Source organism: Metopolophium dirhodum, chromosome 6, assembly GCF_019925205.1.
Source record: "Metopolophium dirhodum isolate CAU chromosome 6, ASM1992520v1, whole genome shotgun sequence".
NCBI classification, from domain to species: Eukaryota; Metazoa; Arthropoda; class Insecta; order Hemiptera; family Aphididae; genus Metopolophium; species Metopolophium dirhodum.
This window is the reverse complement of record NC_083565.1, coordinates 17,427,991-17,449,274: the sequence shown is the minus strand read 5'-3', so window position 1 is coordinate 17,449,274 and position 21,284 is coordinate 17,427,991. Positions and strand designations below refer to the sequence as shown.

Below are 21,284 nucleotides of genomic sequence, written 5' to 3'. Positions count from 1 at the left end.
TTTAGTTTCGAGGGTGTAGGGGGTATTTTATTTTAATAGTAAGTATATAATATAGTAGTACACGTTTTTTGTTTCAGGAAATAAATACAAGCCGTAACAGATTTGTATATCATAGTGCGTAGTCCAACATCGTGTATCATTCCACTTTCCAGACGACTGCAAGCGTGTTACGTTTTTTTCGCTAGAAAACCGGTGGAAAACAGTGTGCACGCGTAAGTCTGTCGCAACCGCAATACAATACGACTATATTAATTTGTGAACGTCTTTTACTCGAATATTATTATTTAGTAAAATATACTGCAATACGTATATTATTGTTATTATTATTGTTATCATCGCGTGGGAGGTCACGAGCTCGAATCTCTCGCCGCGCCCTTCCCAAATCCGAAACACGCGTCGGTGGTGGAAATCCGCGTCCGCGTCCGCCCGCTCGACTGAGTCAGCTGCGCTCGACAAGAATAATATTATACTATTTGGTATTATACGTGTATAGCCACCGTCCGCTGCCGATCAACTCTCGCCGCGCCAGTTCCGATCAGTCAGTCAGAGTCCGGTCGCCGAACGCATTAGGCAATACATATACCTAGCTGCAGGTATCCTCCGCAGACATATTATAATATTATATCGTTATCGATATAATATCAATAACCAAAACTCTATACACGCACCGACAGTCGATCACGTCAGTACGATCGGCCGTCGTCGGTGGGAATCGCGCGCGGACGTCATTGACACAGTACGTCATAATATACGTGCACATAATATACCCAATATATTTACTTATCATAAATCTTCAGGTCCGTGACGTATAGTCGTCTCCGCCCGGCGCAATATTTGATAAGTCGATATCGTCGTCGTATATTATAAACGCGCAGACCGCGACAGCAGCCAGTCGACGCAGGACCGACATGGACAAGCAACAGGAAGCCGCGGTCGCAGCAGCCGGTACAGCGTCGGAAGACAGCATCAGCATGAAAACGGAATATCCCACGCACGAGGTGTACGTCTCCGAACCACCACCGGTGAGTTGTTTAGACGATAATACAGCGTTGTATATTATATTATTATTACAATATTATTATATATTATACATTTATAGTAAAATATAATTAATAATAATAATGACGAAAATTCGACTTACGAGGAGCAGTCGTAGTTAGAGCAAAATCGTTCGTCGTCTCGCGCCCGTCGTGCGGTGGCCGCTGCGTCACACTCCACTTCGCGGTTCGCTAGAAAGTCGAAACGCGCGTGTGGTACCTTTCGGCTTTCAATAAGACCGCGACGACCGGAAGCATATTTTGTTACTTTGGATTTTGATCTTTCCTATTCGGCGGGTTGTGGATATAATAATAACTAAATTTCTGCCCAGCTTGAGATGACTACAACTGTTTTATTACACCTATATGATATGATATTTTTAGCAACGTACGCATATATTTTATAGGACGAAATTCCGTTTGACTTGAGACCCACGTCGGTGACTTCAACGAGTATGAGATTTCTCTCCGGACATCAGACCACGAAAAATCATTCATAAAAATTCGTATTTTTTTTTTCTATCGGTGTGTTATGTAAAAGGTCTTGCTGCAGGTCTTGCTAGATCGGTCTGTTCTAGGTAGTAAAAAAACGCCACCATACTACATAGTATAAATGACAATGGTCTTGTATTATCTTGTATACATTATTGAATGTATAAGTAGATTAGTAGATACGTAAGTACTAAGTATATTTATATGGTTTAGTATACACTATACCTACCTATACTGGCTGTACATTATATACATATAATAAATATAAATGTTAAAATGTATAATGTATAGTCGTATGTGCAGCATATACTATTTACTTCTATGTTCTACGTTCACGTTTTCGGTTTGGTTTTTTTCACGTGAAACCTGTTGTCTGTTGGGACAAACAATAGCCGTTAAAAATTAATCGCTTTTACTATAATATATTGTGTATACTGTATATTGTGTACATGAAACGAGAAAGAAAAACTATTTAAGCGTACAGTATAGTAATAATATGTGCGCATAGATCACGAGCGCAGTACAATAACAGCAATTGACACATGTGGCGCATATTATTTCAATATAATATAATCATTAATCATAATTCATAATTGAGATGCGAGTTGCGAGTATAGGTACCTACCTATATTATATAAGCCGCCTTTAGCAACAATATCTCTCACTCGTACCGGTACCATATTAAAAAAGGGGTATCTTCAGTGGTATCGTCTCTTGCGAAGTCCCGCGGGGCCAGATCGGAAAAAAATGACTACCTATTCCACACAATAATAATTTATAATTATTTATACTTTATAGTATACCTATCGTTGCTCGCGGAGCTTGTTCTCAACTATATATTGTTAGCACATATAGTCGCCTAGCGCGTCAAAGAACGATGTTCTTATTATAATATTATGATCATTGTCATCGGACGACGAATAATAAAAACAATAAAAAAATCTCTGTGCATATACCTATTATATATTTTGATTTTTGTACGGAGGTAGTTTTTTGCAGCTGTAGGTACTACCGCCGCCGGAGGGAATACAATATATATTATATTATATTTTTACAATAATACACCAGTCGCATTATATATACATGCGCGTACGTATACATATATATATATATATATGGATACAAAATACAAAGTAATATAATCATAATAATAATAATATGTAAAAAGATGGTGTGTCGAGGACAACTGGGTATAACGACTGTAAACAATATGTAGTATAATTTATCCTTTCTCTTCAACTCTTGTGTTGGGCGCACAGACGTACGTATAGTGTATATATTATTATAAACGTTTTACCTTGAGTCCAATTCTTACAATGCTCACGTTAATGGTCGTGTGAGTGTTTTAGATTCTATTTTTACAACGAATTACGATTTACGGAGTTCTATACGTAAAAAATAATAAAAAAAAAACACTTAAAAAGAGCTTTTCATGCTTGACATACTGCAGTTAACTACGCCACCAACAAGGCCGTCGTTTGCAGCTATATGTTATAATAATATATATAATACATAATAATAATATGTCCATCCAATACGCCGGCGACGGGATAACCAAATATTGTTGTCATTATCGCCGCTAGTTTTTCGGGTTGACGAGAGAGTACAACAAATAGCCATTTCGTTTATACTTACTGCGCAATTTTGCAACTAGCTAACTAGCACTTGGATTGCTGAGTTCGTAAAATGGTCTGTTGCATAATTTGCACCGTATATACAACTTTACACAGAAAAAAATTATTTTTTTTTATCTTAAGATCCGAATATGTATACCTGCACTGTGCCAGCGACAGTGCAAAAATACATACCTAATGACAAAAACTTGAAGCGAAATATGTAAATGTCGTGGTGTGCTGCATTAAAGCCAATGTGGTCTGTTGTTAAACCGGTTGTCGGATAAGGTCTTTCGGGTCAGGAATAAATTCAACGAATCTTCTAGACTTACGTAGAGACGCCTGGAAGATTTCCAGAATACATATAAATAATATTATGCTATAGCTATACAGGTAAATACGGATCGTTATTATAGATTTCGTAAAATGCATATTATATACAGTTGTATGTTTTAATTCTTCAAACATAACGTATAACGTTTATACGTTTAATAAGTATTATGATATAATATTTATTATTTACCCAATTGAATATAATTTGTGCCAACGAATACATATATTTTTTATAGTGAATCGATTTCGATTACGAGTCTGGTTTGTGATAATATTTATGATTATGACGCTTACTCTTTGTTATAATATTCATAATATACGATCATTATAATTTATATTGTGTACTTTCCAGTAGATTTTGAAGTGCACAAATTGCATATACGTGGTAAACACAGTTTCACTTGGGGTACGATAAATGTATATGCACATTGTACACTCACACGCACGCTTTCTCTCATGATACGACCCATTAAATGATTTATGAATTTGACGGTTTTTTTGCATGAGCTAAATGCCTTTAATGACGAATTTTCGCATTCACCTATTTACACCGTCGGACACTTTCCATTCCCATTAATACTCGACGTTTGAATGACATATTCTGAAAAATAATGCGGTCTATCTGCTGTCTGAACCGATTAACGAAAAGAAAAAGGGCTCATTACCCATATTATGTTATTATTCGTATGTTAATGATAATATGTTTACCCATAAAGTTGATGATCATGCCACTCATCAGTTATTTTTGGAATCTATAATTTACCGATATATTAGCAGTTAAAAATTACATTCAGCAGATTAAAAAAAAAATTCTGAAAATAATAATTATTAGTTAAACCGCATAATGAATTTAAATTTTCACTTCGCCTAAATTTTGTTATTGAGAGAAAATCACGTTTGTCTTTTATTCTATTATAACATCTGGTGTATTCTGGTATTCATATATAAAAACAATAAGTATGTTAAATTAGATAGAAAGTATGTTACACGATTTAAAAAAATATTCAAATACACAATATTATTCATATTTTTTCCTACAAAATTTTAATTTATGAATATTATAATTACGTAACCAACACTTGTGGGTTGCCGAGTGTATAAATTCATAAAATTAGAATATTTTCCTTCTTACAAATAATTATAGATTTTCTCACACAAAAAAAAGTAGTAGACAATTATGTAATTTGATTTATAGTATATTATATAGTTTTTGTTACTTGTTACATTATATGCTCTCTAATGAATAACAATTGTTAAAAAAAATCTAATGAAATTCGATAACCGTGTCATTGATTAATTTGACTGACGAGTGACGACTCTACCCATTTTCAAAAATAAATTAAAATAATTACCATTTGCTAGTTCAAATTTTAATTCAATTGTAGTAACTAGTATGACAGTATGTATAAAGACATACCTACAGTAGGTATGTATTATAATATATCAATATATGTATATTTAATAAATATATATTTTACCACTTACAGACAAAATATTACATGCAAATATATTGCAATATTATATAATTACAGTATTGAATTTGAAGATAAAGACAAATGTAGAAAATTTTATGACTATAATCGTGTGTAGTAAAAATGTCCATTATAATGAACGTTCTACTATTGTTCATATTAAAATTACTGACATAACGATAACATTGAATTGATAATGATTTTTTTATGTTGTGCTTCCTTAATCATAAGCTCATAACATAGGTATTAGGTGTAAGCAACAATACCTATAGCTTACCTATACTAAACATTTGTTGATAAAATTAAAAATACTGAAACAGCTAGTTGATTTCCTAATGCTCAGAATATCACGATTTTCGGATAAATATAAATGGAATCAAATAAAACATGTTAATAATAAATATATAGAAATACCATTAAAATGTATATTGAAACAAATGATATATATATTTTTCCATAACTTAGATTTGTACCGAGTTTTAATTACTTTAACTTACATAATAATAATCAGATAATGGCACTCGCGTAAAATTAAAATTAAGCAAATGTACCTACATGGTTACATATTATAATGTATTATAATATCACAATATACAATATTTAAGACTTTAGCCTATAATAGGAATATGATTCAGTGCAGTTAGTCCAGTTATTTTAATAAATATTTTAGTTTGCAATATGTTTTTTTTTATTTTAAACAATGAACGTGTTAAATTATAGTATGTTTACAGCCTTACAGGTTCAAAGTACCTATGTCCTATTGGTGAAATATAAACCCATGTACTCGAAACAATAACGTAGGAAAACTGGTAAATGTAAGGAATATAATATATTATAATAGGTATATTATAGAATTTTTTTTGACGTTGCGCTCCGATCGCGCGTTTAATTCGCCAAATTCGGGGCAGAATTAAAATGCAGTAAATTAAAGAAAAAAAAATGCACCCGTTCGAGTCAATAATAAATAATAATATATTATTCTATATAGGTAGATATAGTGGACATTGCATAACAAATATACCTACTGTGCCTGCTATTATATTATACCGACTATCAAATTACACAACTATATAAAAATAGGAACATATCACTTACACGCATTGCTTCATCACAATATTTTCATTCTGGCCCGAACCCCCGCCAGGTTCAATGAACCAAACGCTTTCTCCTTATCGAATGAATAATAATAATAAACACACACAAATATATATACAATATATGTATACATTGGTACGCGTATATAATATAAAACGTATATCCATCGGCGTATACGCGGACAATGTGACAAAATGATATAAAACGATTATTGAATAATAAGTGGCGAAAACTGCCCATATAATTATTGTATAGGTATAATAATAATATGTAATATGATATTTTTTTTTTCTCAATCGAGCAGAAATAAATATATAATAGCTAACCATACATAATAATATGAAAGAAAAAAACACCGACCGATATAATAGTTTTTTTTTTCCTGATTTGTGCCAAATGTTCTGCAACGCAATACTGCCGACCGTCGTCGTCGTCGTCGTCATACCGTTATAAAATAGTATATAGGTACCCATTACCTATCTATAGGTAAGTACGAGCCTGTAACCTATACAGATGTCGTGAACCGTACCTAATAATAATATTGGAACCTGCAACCATATCGAACATTGCGCGCTTACGATGAAACGATATTATTACGATAGTTAACCAGCTATTTTATGTCCTTATTTGTGCAGCACATTATTGTTCGAGTCGGCGGAATCGGAAACTCTAATAATCATCATCGTACCTACTTGTTCCGTCTCTGCACTCTGCGTACATAATATTATTATAATGAATAATGATAATATACCTATCGTATACCTATGCGCACAACGTTGAACGTAGGTAGGTTAATAGGTACATTATTTTCCACCGGCGTCGATAATTCGTAAATTTTTTTTTTGAAACTTATCTAATTAGGCATTCAACTGTACCGCTGGTACCCAACGTGCATAACTGTGAATTCCGGTTGACGTCGATCATATAACGTCAACTGCATAGGCGACGTTCAAATGTTAAATTAAATAATAATTAATGTACATTATACAATATACAATAAATATTATGGGTACCTACTGATATTTTGTATTGTTATAGCAGTCCAGAAGTGTATACAAACGTAAAAACGTGCCATTACTGTCTACTACACTTTAATAGTATTATTGTGATTTGCAGACTCGCAGTGGAGAATGACTAAATATAATATTATATTATGAACTGCGACTGCAGAGAGTTTACTTCTTCGTGGTAACCTATATAACATTGAATCTTCTCCTGTTCTAAGAAAATTGGGCGATGCATTTGAGAAAACAAAACACAATACCTATCGTATACTTTTATTTTTTCCTTCATAATAATATCGTTTTGTCTCCCGTGATAATTTGTTTTGTGTTGAATTAAAAACAACCCGTAAGTCATTATAATTTATAAGTACCGAAAAATCAATATGATGTGAAACGAAATTCACTAGCGTCATTATTAGCGTCGATAATAATAAAATAGTACGTTAGGTATAATATTTTTTTTTCCCTAACCGATTAATACTCAAAACGTTTTCATACTTATATTCATAATAATAATAAATAATAATATATAGGTATATACATATTAATATTATACACAAGTTGCGCATATTATAATATCACGTACATAAATCATAAAATTGTGTACGCTATTAAAATCGATTTCCGGGATCTGCAGCCGCAGCAGTGCGTGTTGTATTCAACCATAATAATATTTAAAACTATTCGTCATCGATCAAACACAGAAATGTTTTGAAATGAACAAATCTAGTGCAAAAACCGAAACATAAGACATTAGTTTTATACGCGTCAGTGTTATAATTGGGTTGATATAACGATATATGTATAGGTATTACTCACTGTATTAGTATAAGTATATTATTTTGTTTTGTATAATAATTGCTTTGCTCTGTATATTTATTTCATGATACTTTCTCCGACCGTTAGCTGTTTATTGTTATTGTTGTTACTTGTTGCTGTTGTTGTTATCCTGGCGTACCAAGATGCTAACGTTTGACCTCTGGTCGAGCGTAATATATTATTATAATATTATACTTTTACACCTACTACACCTAACTCATTTTAAGATTTTTTTTCATCTTCTCGACACGTTCGGTCATCGTGGTCACACCGGTCACACCACTAACCACTGCACGACCAGTACCTATATGGCTATATGCATACCATCATGTTCTTCTTATCGACACGACGATGGGTGACGTGTGTTTGGCGTTTGCGATATAATATACATATTATTATATATAAATATGTATAATATGCGAATCATGATTATATTTTATATTTAGAATGTATAATAAAAAACATTATAATGTGGTTTGGTGAAAACGTTTCTTCGTGACTCTGTTGTTAAGGATTTGGATTTCGGGTCTTAAATATTATAATTTTTTTTCTCCCGATAGCTATATAGACCAATTTATACTGTCCCAATTCTATCCAACTATAAACTACCGTTCAATTTGTTTTACCATAAAATAGGAAATCGATCATTTATTCGTCTCGGCGTGTCTGTATATATAGTTATAAGTTATAACCTACCTAGTACCTACTTATTATTATAATCAAACTTTTTATATAGACTGATAAATAATTCCTGTTACGCGTCCGTCGTTTCCTCGCACTAAATAGTGATGATAAATTATACATTTTACTAGGTATTAGAATATATATAACAGATTAGAACAATAGAACCAACAGTTAATTTTAAGATTGTTTAAAAGAGTTTGTACTCCTGTATAGCTGTAACTGTGTCAAGTATAAAAATATGTATTTCGTTAAAATTTTTGAGCGGACAATATAAGATTATACAGCACACTATATAGTACGGGTTTCTATAATCTATGTAGTAGGTGCAAGTTAGGACAACTTATACCTGTTCCTAAAAGTTTTTATCAGACGATATATATATTGAGTACCTAACTACCTAAGTGGTACATCGTTGTAGCTGAACTTGTATCAATTTTTTTTAATTGAACTGATCAGCTGTTCCCACATACCAAATGTTTTACCAAAGTTTTAAATGTAGGTACTTATTGTACAAATAAACACGAATAAATAAAGAAATATCTTCTTTATTAGTTGTCGGATTGACCCTCTAAGAAATGTCTTGTGGAAGGCGAGGTTTCAGCCTAGGTTTAGATGTTTCAACGATTTTGTAATGGAGAGTTCCGTTGGGTTTATTTAGGTTATTTTTGAAGTTGTTGTATTGGTTAATTATCCATGTCGATAAGTACGATAATCCCGCGTCATTGTGCAATTGTTTGTTCCGCGTGAACCAAGGGCGTCGACTGCTATTCTTATGAATTTATTTGTTTTGGAGAATTTTCAATTTTTTAATTTTCATTGAAGATTAGGAAGCGGTAACCCATGTCGCATACTGCAGGGCACGTGAAAGTCAGTATCTATAGAATTTCATCTGCAGGTTTGAGGTAGGTAATGAGATATTGAGGTGTAGTAGAAAGGGGCATCGAATTTGCATCCTTGTATCATTGGTTTATATTTTGATTGATGTGCATTTTCCAAGTTAGTCTTTCGTCTGGGTGTATTTCACTGAGTCATATCATTATCTTGAAATCTATGTATGCAGCTGGCATTATAATAAGAAAATATCGTTTATTCTAAAATTAATACGACGTAAATTATGTGCATGTTAGATCTGGTGAATTATGCAACAAAAACAATTTACTTTAATTTCTATATTTTAATTAATTTTTATACATTAATTTTCTGCCACACGATTATATATGAACAATATGTATTATAATAACGCGATAAAAAGGAAAATATAATTAACAACGTACAGACATTATTAATATAATTAGTGCGGAGGATATATACCTACAGATCGTAAACATTTTCGTTTTCTAATTTCTGTTCGACACCGTGCGTCATATTATGAATATCGTCAGGCGTAAAGCACCAGTACGGCGGTACCTATAGAGAGCATAGATAATAATATATATAAATGCTCTCTAGCGGTACCTATATAATAATATAATACTGCAGCATAATATATAATAACCGCATATTATATTATGTACAGGCGATGATGGGTCACACTGTCATAGGTCATAGCGCAGTGTATTTAATATTCCATCACGTTAAGAAAGTTACCTAGAACTCTTTTCATTCGTTATAATATTTTATGGTATTTTGATTTATTATAATATTATTGTCATATCGTCGTGTGTTTTACATCAACCTATATAATATAACGCTTATAGCTATAACTCGTAGTAAATCACAATGAACCGACGGACTACAGTTGTAACTTGTAGATGGCTTGTATATAGGTATACCAGTACAACTGTACAGACAAAACATAATTAAAAAAATCTCATGATAGAAAGTAGCTTCCTCGTTAAGCCGTCTGTTTTTTCTTCTTATTTTTCTGTTGGAATTCAATGGACATGTCTCATTAACACCCGCAGACAGGCCGGCCATTCATTACCTAGGCCGTTATGTGATCGATTTATGTAAATTATATTGACACGGGAAACATAACTAATTCGTTCGATTTCAACGCACTTTCCATAAAAATAAAATTTAAGACATAATATTATAATATTATGTTCGACAGTTGATATAAGAGTAATTTGCGTACATAGATAGAATTTCGATGAAAAAAAAACCATAAGTTTTACTTACACACACACACACATTAAATGTTTATATATTTTTTACACCCACCACCATCCACCAGGTACCTAACCTGTCTGATTCGGGTTTTTATTGCAAGTCATTTTCAAGTGCACCGGACGTCCTGTTTGCGAATATACGTTTTAATATGGCGTACACATAGAATTTACCTATATTTAACACATCGTGGCAGTTGTGTTTTTGACAGGAAGTCTATATAATATTATAATGTACAGTCATAACTATAGCGTGGAGTGTGGACAATACAAAATTATATAATAAAAATGAAAATACAAAATATTCGTGCAGATAAACATGGACTAATCCTACACGGCTATATATACCTATATGACTATATGTATGGTAACCGGGGATCAAAGTATCAAAATATATAATTTTCATTTCAATCATAAACATTTGATAAATTACGTTGTATCCAACATAGATTATCGACATTTTAAAATAATATTATAGTTCTAATACTATAACATTTCCAATACTTATACAAAACGTATTTGAGTAGGTACCTATTTTAAATCGAAAATTCTTTTCTCGTGAAACAGAAATTCCATAGCGTGTACTGCAGTAGTAAGATTACCCATGTAATATGCTTCCTATAATACCGGTACACGTTATGCGTACCTACACCCATACTGAGGCGAGAGATCCTTAGCGAAGGTACATGACAATAATATGATGTATTTTATTATTATCTATAATTCCTGCAGCGAACACTTTTCCGGATAGAACCTGCAGTGGTGCTCGATAAGTTTCACGTCTCGTAAGATAATTGAGTACCCGTGGTCTGTATTATTGACGTGACGAAATAATTGTTTAGGATTTACTCGTACTTAATACGTTATATATACAATACCTACCTACATAGAAGAATATGATTATATAGGTACCTACACGGCAATACCTTCGTATAGTATATGTATATCAGTCGAAGACTGATAATATTTTGAGCAAAAATCGTTTTCAATAACCGGATCTCTTCTGCAGACTACTGCAGCAGAAGTTGCTTTAGACTTTCAAATTCGATATTCCACGCCTTATTGGCATATCTGGTATGCTGCAAGTGCGAATCGCGAGACGAGTTCCTGTAGTGGCCGCGCAGACAACTCGCGTACCTATAACAGTTGGATTTTTTTCATTTTGATTTTATCCCGTTAATAGCTGCCGTGGTACACCGTATCGCACCGCAGAATGTCAAGCTTATACACAATATATACATAGACACATAATATAGCCCACTGCAGTTGTACCTAAGTGCGCAGTCGTGCTATTAGCGATAATTGTCCGCCGGTGGCGTCGGCGAACTGCACTTATTATTATTAGTGACGATATATATATATATTATTATTTTATTTCCTTCTATATAGTTTTCATTATTTATTATAGATTATATTATTGGACGTCCGTGACGGTACAACGGTAATCGAGAAAGTAATAGTTGGGTATAGGCAGCGCGCCGCACTCGTAGGAAAACCGCAATTACGACTTTTCTTTGCCGTGGAAACAACGCCCGTAATACAATTTCAATTGCCGCATACTTCGATATATATATATTTATATATATATATCAATTGTGGTTCGGTTAAGGTTTCTTATTGCCGTCGCGGAACAAATAAATGCATTTCTTTCAGAATACCTACCGGAGAACACGAATTGCCTGCACATTGTATTATATGTTATATATATCTACCTAGGTGGTACCTATAGTTACGCGCACAACTTACGACAACTGTTAATAATGGTAAAAAAAAATACATAATACCATTTAATTGTGGTCAGTGTGGCTGAGGCGATGGTCCAGTTAGGTGAACGTGATTATGTATAATAGTATAACAACGAACGGTGCAGCGCGCAGTTATCACTTGTCATATTTACCTAATTTAAACCTATTATTTAATAATTTAGTATTTTATTATTATCTTGCAATTATGTAATAGAAAAAAAAATATGTAAAAATGTGTACATATCAGTAGGCTTAGATAGCTATACCTAGCTAGGAACGCCTTAATTTAATTAAAGATAAAAAAAAACTTATCATAATATGATATTATTTTCGTATAGGAAAATATAAAAATGCAGTATAATAATAATATAGACGCATAATTGCATTAACCTATAGAGACTAAAATAAAGGCATTCCAAAATCGTGTGAAAGTCATAATATATTATATTACGTGTCTCAAAATGAATATTATAAGAATATCCAAATGATTTTATAAGCGGCTGGACGTAGGTACCTACCCATTAATATTATAATACCTATATACATAGAAATAAAATATAACTTATAGGTACGCATCTGTTTGCCTATACAATATACATGTGTATGCTGCACTTAATAAATTCAAAAATATTTTTAACGTACCAATACAATATTGTATAGCCGTGAGGAAAGCTTAATCGAACCACGAGCTACGAGTCATGAAAACTCGTGATTGATCATCGTCACGAATTATACGCGTATTTATGTTATAAGCTGAGTCGGTGACTTGGAGGAATCGGAGGAATACATTTTATATATACATAGGTATACCTACCTACACTAACCACGGATTCTTTTGTACATAATATATTTGAAAATCGTGATCAGACGTTATGAGTACAGCGTAGGTAAACCCGGCGTATACCGTATATAACTGTACCTATATAGTATAGGATGGTACAGTACGAGCAAGTATAATAATAACACAATATATTATATCTGTAGCGTTAATCTACCAGCTATTTCAACATCACAAAAATAGAATCATGTAAATCCGTGCAGCGTGCATCCTCTCCTATTGGATTGTTCGGAGATCCTATTGTAATAATAATAATGATGGTAAAAATTCTACGTGTTTGTGTACACTTGTATCATTATTTGTGTTCGCCGGCGCGTTCTAAAACCTAGAAAAAATAACAACAATAAAAATAATACCTAATATACAATATACGTATAACATACTCCACCCCCACTTTGGTCATAACAAACATGGTTTAATAATGGTTATAATAATTTTAAATTATGGATGTTAATGATGTTATAATTATATGCACTTGTATTATACAATAAATAGTTGTATGAGTACTGCGTAGGCGTCACTACTCCAAACTATATATTGTGTTTTAAAATCGTCGTAGATCTTAAGAATTAGGTACTTACGGAACAATCAAAAAATCTAGCAGGTACCTGCTTTACCTATACCGAACATCACATACACAGAGCCTGTATTTAAAATCGTTTTCGCTGTTGAGGTGCCTACTCTAAGGTTATGACCATAGAGAAAGGAAAGGATAAGGAAAGGAAATAACCTTTATCAATGGTTATGAATTTATGATATACCAAACGGCAAATAGTATGCTGCGAATTGTTATTTTAACTAAAATACACTTTCTTACGACGAAATGACGAATTAATTAAAATATAATTGTATATTAATTGTATCGTAGATTCGTAGGGTGTACGCATTCGGCACTTTTAAACAGACTGCAACAATTTCTGTAACTGTACATTGATCAAAAACCCAATATAGGTATACTCGTCTGTAATATATAGCACGTATAATACGTACATTTTGTTTCCGTTCTCTTTCTATGTATGTTTTTTAGTATTTAAACGACTTGGTGTGTCTGTTTATAAGAATATCTACTCTAATGTGCGGTATTTTTATAGATTATTTAATGTTGCAATAGGTATTAATTTGATAATTTTACATAGAAATATTTTAAGTACTATTATTTTGTATTATAATGAAGTTTCGATGTATATTTTATAGGCATACAAACTCAAAACTCGACCGACTGCTGTTCAAATAGCGAGAATAGCAGCATTCACTGTGATCGCGTGCTCATTCATACTTGGATCATTCATGCTGGCTGCCGCTTGGTTACAGGCGAACGCGTCCTGCTCACAGTTAATGCACGCCGAAGCACTCCTCAGACAGGTAGACACTATAAACTTACGAGTTGCTGAAATAATGTAATACCTTATGGCCTTTACCCAAACGTTAACCGATGACCGTATAAAAAGTCGAATATGAATAACTATTACGATACTGTTATTGGTTCACAATGTCATATTCGAGTACTATTAAGTAAATTCTTTAAAATCATATTATTATTTATTATACACAAATCGCGTAGAATTTCCATCAATTATTATAAACGGATAGTTATGGCATAGAGTTATTGGTATATTGTCCGTGTCTAAATCAAAATTATTTGTTCCATTTTTCATTGCTCTTTATTATCATTATAATTCATATATAGTTTATTATAAAGTATTATTGTCGTCTCAGTGGACGTTTGAATATTTCGGTCAAGTGTACGTATATAACCTATACCTCCAACTTTTTATTTTTTTTTTCAACACGTAAATAGTTCAAACTTATAGATACACCGTAAAAATTACTTATACTAATTTATGATAATCATGTCAACTGATCACACCAAATATGCAGGGTGTACAACTCAACCAGCGCCATAACAATATCATATCATTACATTTTAATATTGTATGCTGTAGCTTTTGCCTTATGATGACAAATAAGAATAAAACAAAAGTCATGGAAATAAGTAAAGAGAGTAGAACATACGATAAGATAATATAATAATTGATCAAGTACAACAGTATAATATAAGTATTTAGGAAACACACTAACGAGCGACTGCAGTAGATGTTCGGTAGAAACAGTGGCGTATCTACGGGGAATATGGGGGTCATACCCTTCCCCCGCAGACCAAATGTTGCACATTAGAACATGTATTAACAATATAAATATAGTATGTGCAGTATACTGAATGTATATTAAAAATTGTATATCCCCCTTGAAAAAATCTTATATACGCTACAGGAGAGAAATAAGTCATTGAATAGACATGGCAAAGAAAGCCTTCACACAAAAAAGACAGTTCCTTACGAACAAAAGTCTTAGTCTTAAGACCGGAAAAGACTTTGCCAAGAGCTACGTGTGGAGTGTTTTCTTGTACGGTTGTGAAACTTGGACCTTAACAGTACAAAATAAAAATAAAATTGAAGCAATGGAAATGTGGACCTAGAGAAGATTACTTCGTATTAGTTGGACTGAAATGAAAAGCAATGGATAAATTCTCCAAATAGTAGAAGAGAAGAGAGTATTACTACCAATCATAAGATCATGAAGTTGAAAACTAGGACACTTAATGAGGCATAACCCCGTTATAACCAATACATTGGAATGAAGAAGCAATGGACGCAAAGGAAGAGGAAGACCGAGGAAGACATTCATAGGAGAAATTATTGGAATGGCTGGGTGCAACAGGTACTTACATATGAAGAGCATTAAAGAGAGAAGAGTGAAAGACTATTTATTCGCTATGATAAAGCTTAGCCTTTATAAAATAAGAAGATACTGTATCTATATTATAGTAGGTAGTTACTAGTATATACTTTAGTTTTCTCTGCAAAATCATATTAAAATTATAATAAGAACCTGCATGTGACCTGCGCCTATTAAGTAGTCTATATATATGTTGTATAAAGTAATAATAAAATTTATAATAATCTGATACCCACGTGAGAAGTGAGAACATTAAAATGGATATGTAATATCACTTTCTTTGTGTATCTATACCTACCTATATATAACTGAAGTATTTTTTGCTGGTTTGACGATGACAATTTTTCAGATTATAGAATAGTTCAGCTTTCACTATATAATATAATCCACGCACAACAACAGTGAAACTGTTTTCCTAGACGTATTTATTCGTTTTTTCGGTATATTAATTATATATCTTGCAACGGTCAAATAATTCTTTGTTATGCCTTATGCGATGCAATTCGTCTGTAAATAATAGTAATAAAAAAATAGTCAATACCTATTATAATATTATACACACAAATAATCAACTTAAAAATATTTCCACGTTTGAAAATGCACGAAAACGAATTGGTCAAGGGTCCATATCACACTCTCGACCAATATATGGGTCAAGCGCGTATACCAATAGGTTACACGCAAGGTATAGAGATTATTCGGTGTAACCGACCATTAAGCCCAGGAAACGATTTGGTTATGAAACATTGAAACATTCGTACAGGCAGGCAAGACGTATCTATAATCTATATTACATATTGTTCAATTCGATGACCAACTCGGCGTATAATTTGTATTTATATTATGCGACAATGTTCCGACAATAATAATAATACTCACTATATAATAGTCTATAATAATATTATAGTTGTATAATGAAAACACAGCATATATCTAATAGTAACTACGTACCTATATATAATAGTAATACCTACTTACCTACCACATAATATTAAGTAATATGTTTATATATACTGCAGTTATACAGCCATACAACAGGTATAGAATATAATATGTATAATATAGGTAGTTACCTATTATACGTTATAATTATTTACGGGCAATGTGAACCAAATTTTTCAAATTAATATTATTTAACCTGTACTGTATGCCTGAATAGCCGTATAGGTAGGTACCTATTATTCTTTCAGATATTCAACCAAACTGTATATAAATTTAACATACCTAGGTATTTTTTCTTATTCATTTTATATACCTACCTAATAATTGGCTGCATAAGCCGTGACTTCGCCCGAGAAAATATGAAGAAACATAAAATATGGCAAGTAGTTAGTTGTTCAATTAACTCTCTACATTTTCCTGATAACAAAAAAACAAATAATATAGTTTGTTTGAAAACAATCCTTGAAACTTTTTTCAAATCATTCGATAAGTTTTTGAACCTATAAGCTATAAACATGGGACATTCTTATTGGAAATTTGAAGAACAAGCAACCAATTAAATAGGTATTATTTTATTAAAAAAAAAAACCCCCATAACACTAATTGGCGGGAAGGAAGTCTGTGTATAGGTAGGTACAATTTTTTCTTCTGTAACCAATGACAATCTTATATAGGTATATACAAACAATTGTCAAGCATACAATTTTCTTGAGCTAAAACAAAATGCATGTGTGAGCCACTCTATAGGTTCATATAGGCGTTGAAAAAAGAAGCTTAATACAACACGATTCTAGTCTCAATATTCTCAGAGGAATATATTGATATAACTGTTATTGAAATCGGTCAAGACGTAGGTAGTTTCTAAGATTAGCCTTTAGTAAAAATCTCATTTCATATTTATATATAATATATTATATATTATAATCTATATAGATGTATATTTTATTATAGGTATAAGTGTACCTACCTATAATTGTTTTTTTAAATATTTTGCCTGAAATAATAGTTTTTCTTTATAAAATGTAAACTTCTGCAGTGTAACAGGAACAAATAATGACTATTATGGTATTATAAGGTAGGTAGATGGGCACCCAGGTACCTACCTAATAGAAAAAAATAATAATTATAATATATTATATTTAAAGATTGGCTCACATTGTAGTTTACACGTGTGTATACAGATAATACTCATTACTCATATATAGGTACCTATATAATATAATATGTATACATATATTATATTATTATAGTACCTATTATACTTTCATCTTTATGGCCACATAACTAGTCAACATTTTAAGTATAAAAAATAAAATATATTTAATATTTACATTTAAAGAGTGAAGAAGCTGTAGACCGTCCACAGTATCAGGCACTGGTCGACCCTTTGCAATCGGACGAGACATCTGATTCGAAGCAAGAAGAGCTTCCCGTGCACCAACAATCAACCAGGAACGTCGACAGTCCGACCACCGGTAATAATGATCAACAACCGGCTGCGCCAGTTCAAATCAAGTTGCCATTGGAATTAGATTTCGACGAAATCGTTGGGGTGAGTGTTTGTTTGTTTATTGACAGTAATACCTATAGTAGGATAGGCAGAGAAAAGTATACTAGCTATGTATAAAAAATATTTTCTTTGTAATAGTGGTAAATTTTTTGACTGAATCCTTATTTTCCTTGATGTGCTCCGTAAACGGATGCAACCGACAATCATTGATTTAAAAATTAATTATAAAAACCGGTGAGCTGCCTTCTGCTGCATAGTAGGTATGTTGGAATTTGATAAATTCAATAAATCTTTGAATGTATACAAGAAAAACAATAGATACATTTTAAATGGAGACAATTTGAATAAAATATCGTACGTATAATTTTAATTTTAATAAATATATTTTTTATTACCTATCTGCCTATAGTTGATAAAATTATTTAAAAAAGTACTGAATTTGTAACATTTTGGAACCATAACTAGCTGAAATTTGACTAGCTAGCAAGGTTGCGCCAATTAACGCTGTTCTAAAACGAATTTGTTTCGATAAAGGCTTTACTCGAGAAAAATCAACGTTCGCGGATGAACTGTGTGATCGAGAAGAAACGCGCTGAGGAAGTCATGGACCACCAACCGAAAACGTTGCGTCTGCCATTCGGCGTGAACATTACCACTGATCCTCGTTTTGAGCACGTTACGGGTGAACGATTAAGCATCGTTTGCGAGAGTGGACACGACGAGAGGTATGAAAAAATTATGTATAAGTTCAGATTATTGGAAATAAATACATTTAAATTCAACATTCGTTATAGATGAGTTATTTACTTCTACCACCTTACTCCTTAGGTAGGTATAGATATATAACTCAGCTATGCGAATATTTAATTAAGTAAATAGGTATTATTTTGAAGCAATATTATATTATATTTATATGAGATATATTATAGATTATTATATATAGATGATAGTAAACAACAATAGTAAAAAATAATCTTTTTATATGAACAAATCGCAATTAAAACAAAAACATTCGTCTAATTAATTAAATCCCAATACAGACGAGCTCCAAGTCCGGTGGAACAAATGCAACAACAGCCATCAATGATGATGCCGATGCCAATGGGCGCTAATCCGATGACCCATTTACCGAGTATGATGGGACCACCTCCACCACCCCATCATATGCCACATCCTCACCACCATCAAGCTCAAAGCGGACCAATCCCGTTGGCCTTGATTGCCAGAATCAACGCCGACATTGACAATCAGCTCCAAATGCAAGAGCAACAGCAGATCGAAGAGCATATCATTCCCATCTTCCAACAGCTGTTACCCGAACTGAGACCAGCGTCCGATAACCACCACGAACATCAACAACATCATAAACAAGAAGCTGAGGACAGAGCCATGCCCAACAAAGTTCTATATCACCCAGCGATGGCCGAAGGAAGATCCATGTACACCGTTGCTATATCCGACAAACCAAGCGGAGACGGTCCGATGATGCACCAAGCTATGCCGTCCGAATCTGTCCGCCAGAATGGGCCCATGTTCCAAAGGGTTCCTATTCACGTGCCTATGTCCATGATGATGCCACCCGGTGCCGGACAATCTATCCAACAAGATTCAATCGACGAACCCAAACCAGATCTTCGTCCACACTGTAAGTACCTATATTGACTAGGTGTACGATTTTTGTATTTTCCATGCCCACAAGAAGTTTTTTTTTTTTTTAAATTATTAATAGGTATTACCCAATACTAGTATTTATGATCAATGGTATTATGGTATATACACCTATACAGTTGACTAGTTGTTTCGATAATTTTTGAGTCATATACCTCAAACACAACTTAAAAACTAACACTTCGAGGGACAAGAAAATAATTCGAGTTATCGAAACACTACGTGTACTCTCCTGCACACGACTATACTTAAATTACAATTATTTTAAGTAATATTTTTCTTGGAAATCAAAAATAACACTTAGGTCCCTATAATACTTATATTAAGTCTTATAATACGGTACCTAATTAATTATAAACAGTAAGTAAATTAATATGTATTAATATTGCAAAGGTACATTTTTTTGTTATTGTAGTAACGTAGAAGAATTGTACTCTTATATTTTAACTAGTAAAATTCCATATTATTACCTTATTCTTAGTTTTTAGCTAAGTCAATATATAACTTCAACAAATTGTAATGCTAGTTACCTATTCACATGTGTAACTACTAACTAGTATAGGTAAATAAATGTTAGGTCCCTAAAGAATTTAATTTTGAGACATTTTAAGATTGTTGAGTTTTAATTTAAAGTTTCTTGTTTACATTTAGTTTTATTAATTAGTTTTTAAAAATTTTAAATTATACTTATTAATTATATTTTTTAATTTTAGTTGTTCACCCACGTTCAGTTGAGTCAGTTCATGAGATCAACCAAAATGAAGATATAGATTCAAGAAAATGAATTTTTCAATTTGGCATAAATTTAATTTTACATTAAAAAAAGAGTAGATCTTTTGTTAATGTCGGTAGATTCTTAAAATAAGCCCAAATTGACATTAGGATTACAAGAATCAAATAACAATTAAGCTTAAAGAATTTTTATGGATATTTGATATCAAGAAAACAGTGTATTTGGTATACATACAATATATATTTGATCTTTGTTTAAAACATAGTATTTTTAAGTTTTGTTAATGTTAATTGTGATAGATTAATAGATTATTATAACATTTATAGTTTTGCTTTCAAATAAAATCTATATTACATTTTGTTAAAATATATTAATTTTAATAAATTAGAGTTTATAACATATTAAATTATCACAGATAATTTCAATACCAACATGTAGGTAATATTATGTATTAT

General features: G+C 32.2%; 1 protein-coding gene across 2 annotated transcripts; it reads left to right on the top strand.

Annotated features, from left to right (window-relative positions):
* Positions 1-469: 469 nt before the first annotated feature.
* On the top strand, positions 470-21,197 carry LOC132946377 (signal element on autosome protein 2). Of its 2 annotated transcripts, XM_061016358.1 has the most exons (7): positions 470-736; positions 798-1,022; positions 14,435-14,602; positions 18,258-18,470; positions 18,963-19,153; positions 19,469-20,073; positions 20,810-21,197. In XM_061016358.1, exons 2-7 carry the CDS (start codon positions 909-911, stop codon positions 20,878-20,880), a joined length of 1,362 nt encoding a protein of 453 aa, XP_060872341.1. In that variant the 5' UTR covers positions 470-736; positions 798-908; the 3' UTR covers positions 20,881-21,197. The 2 variants fall into 2 exon arrangements, with proteins under 2 accessions (XP_060872341.1, XP_060872342.1); XM_061016359.1 differs by having other exon boundaries at positions 470-1,022.
* The last annotated feature ends 87 nt before the right edge of the window (positions 21,198-21,284 follow it).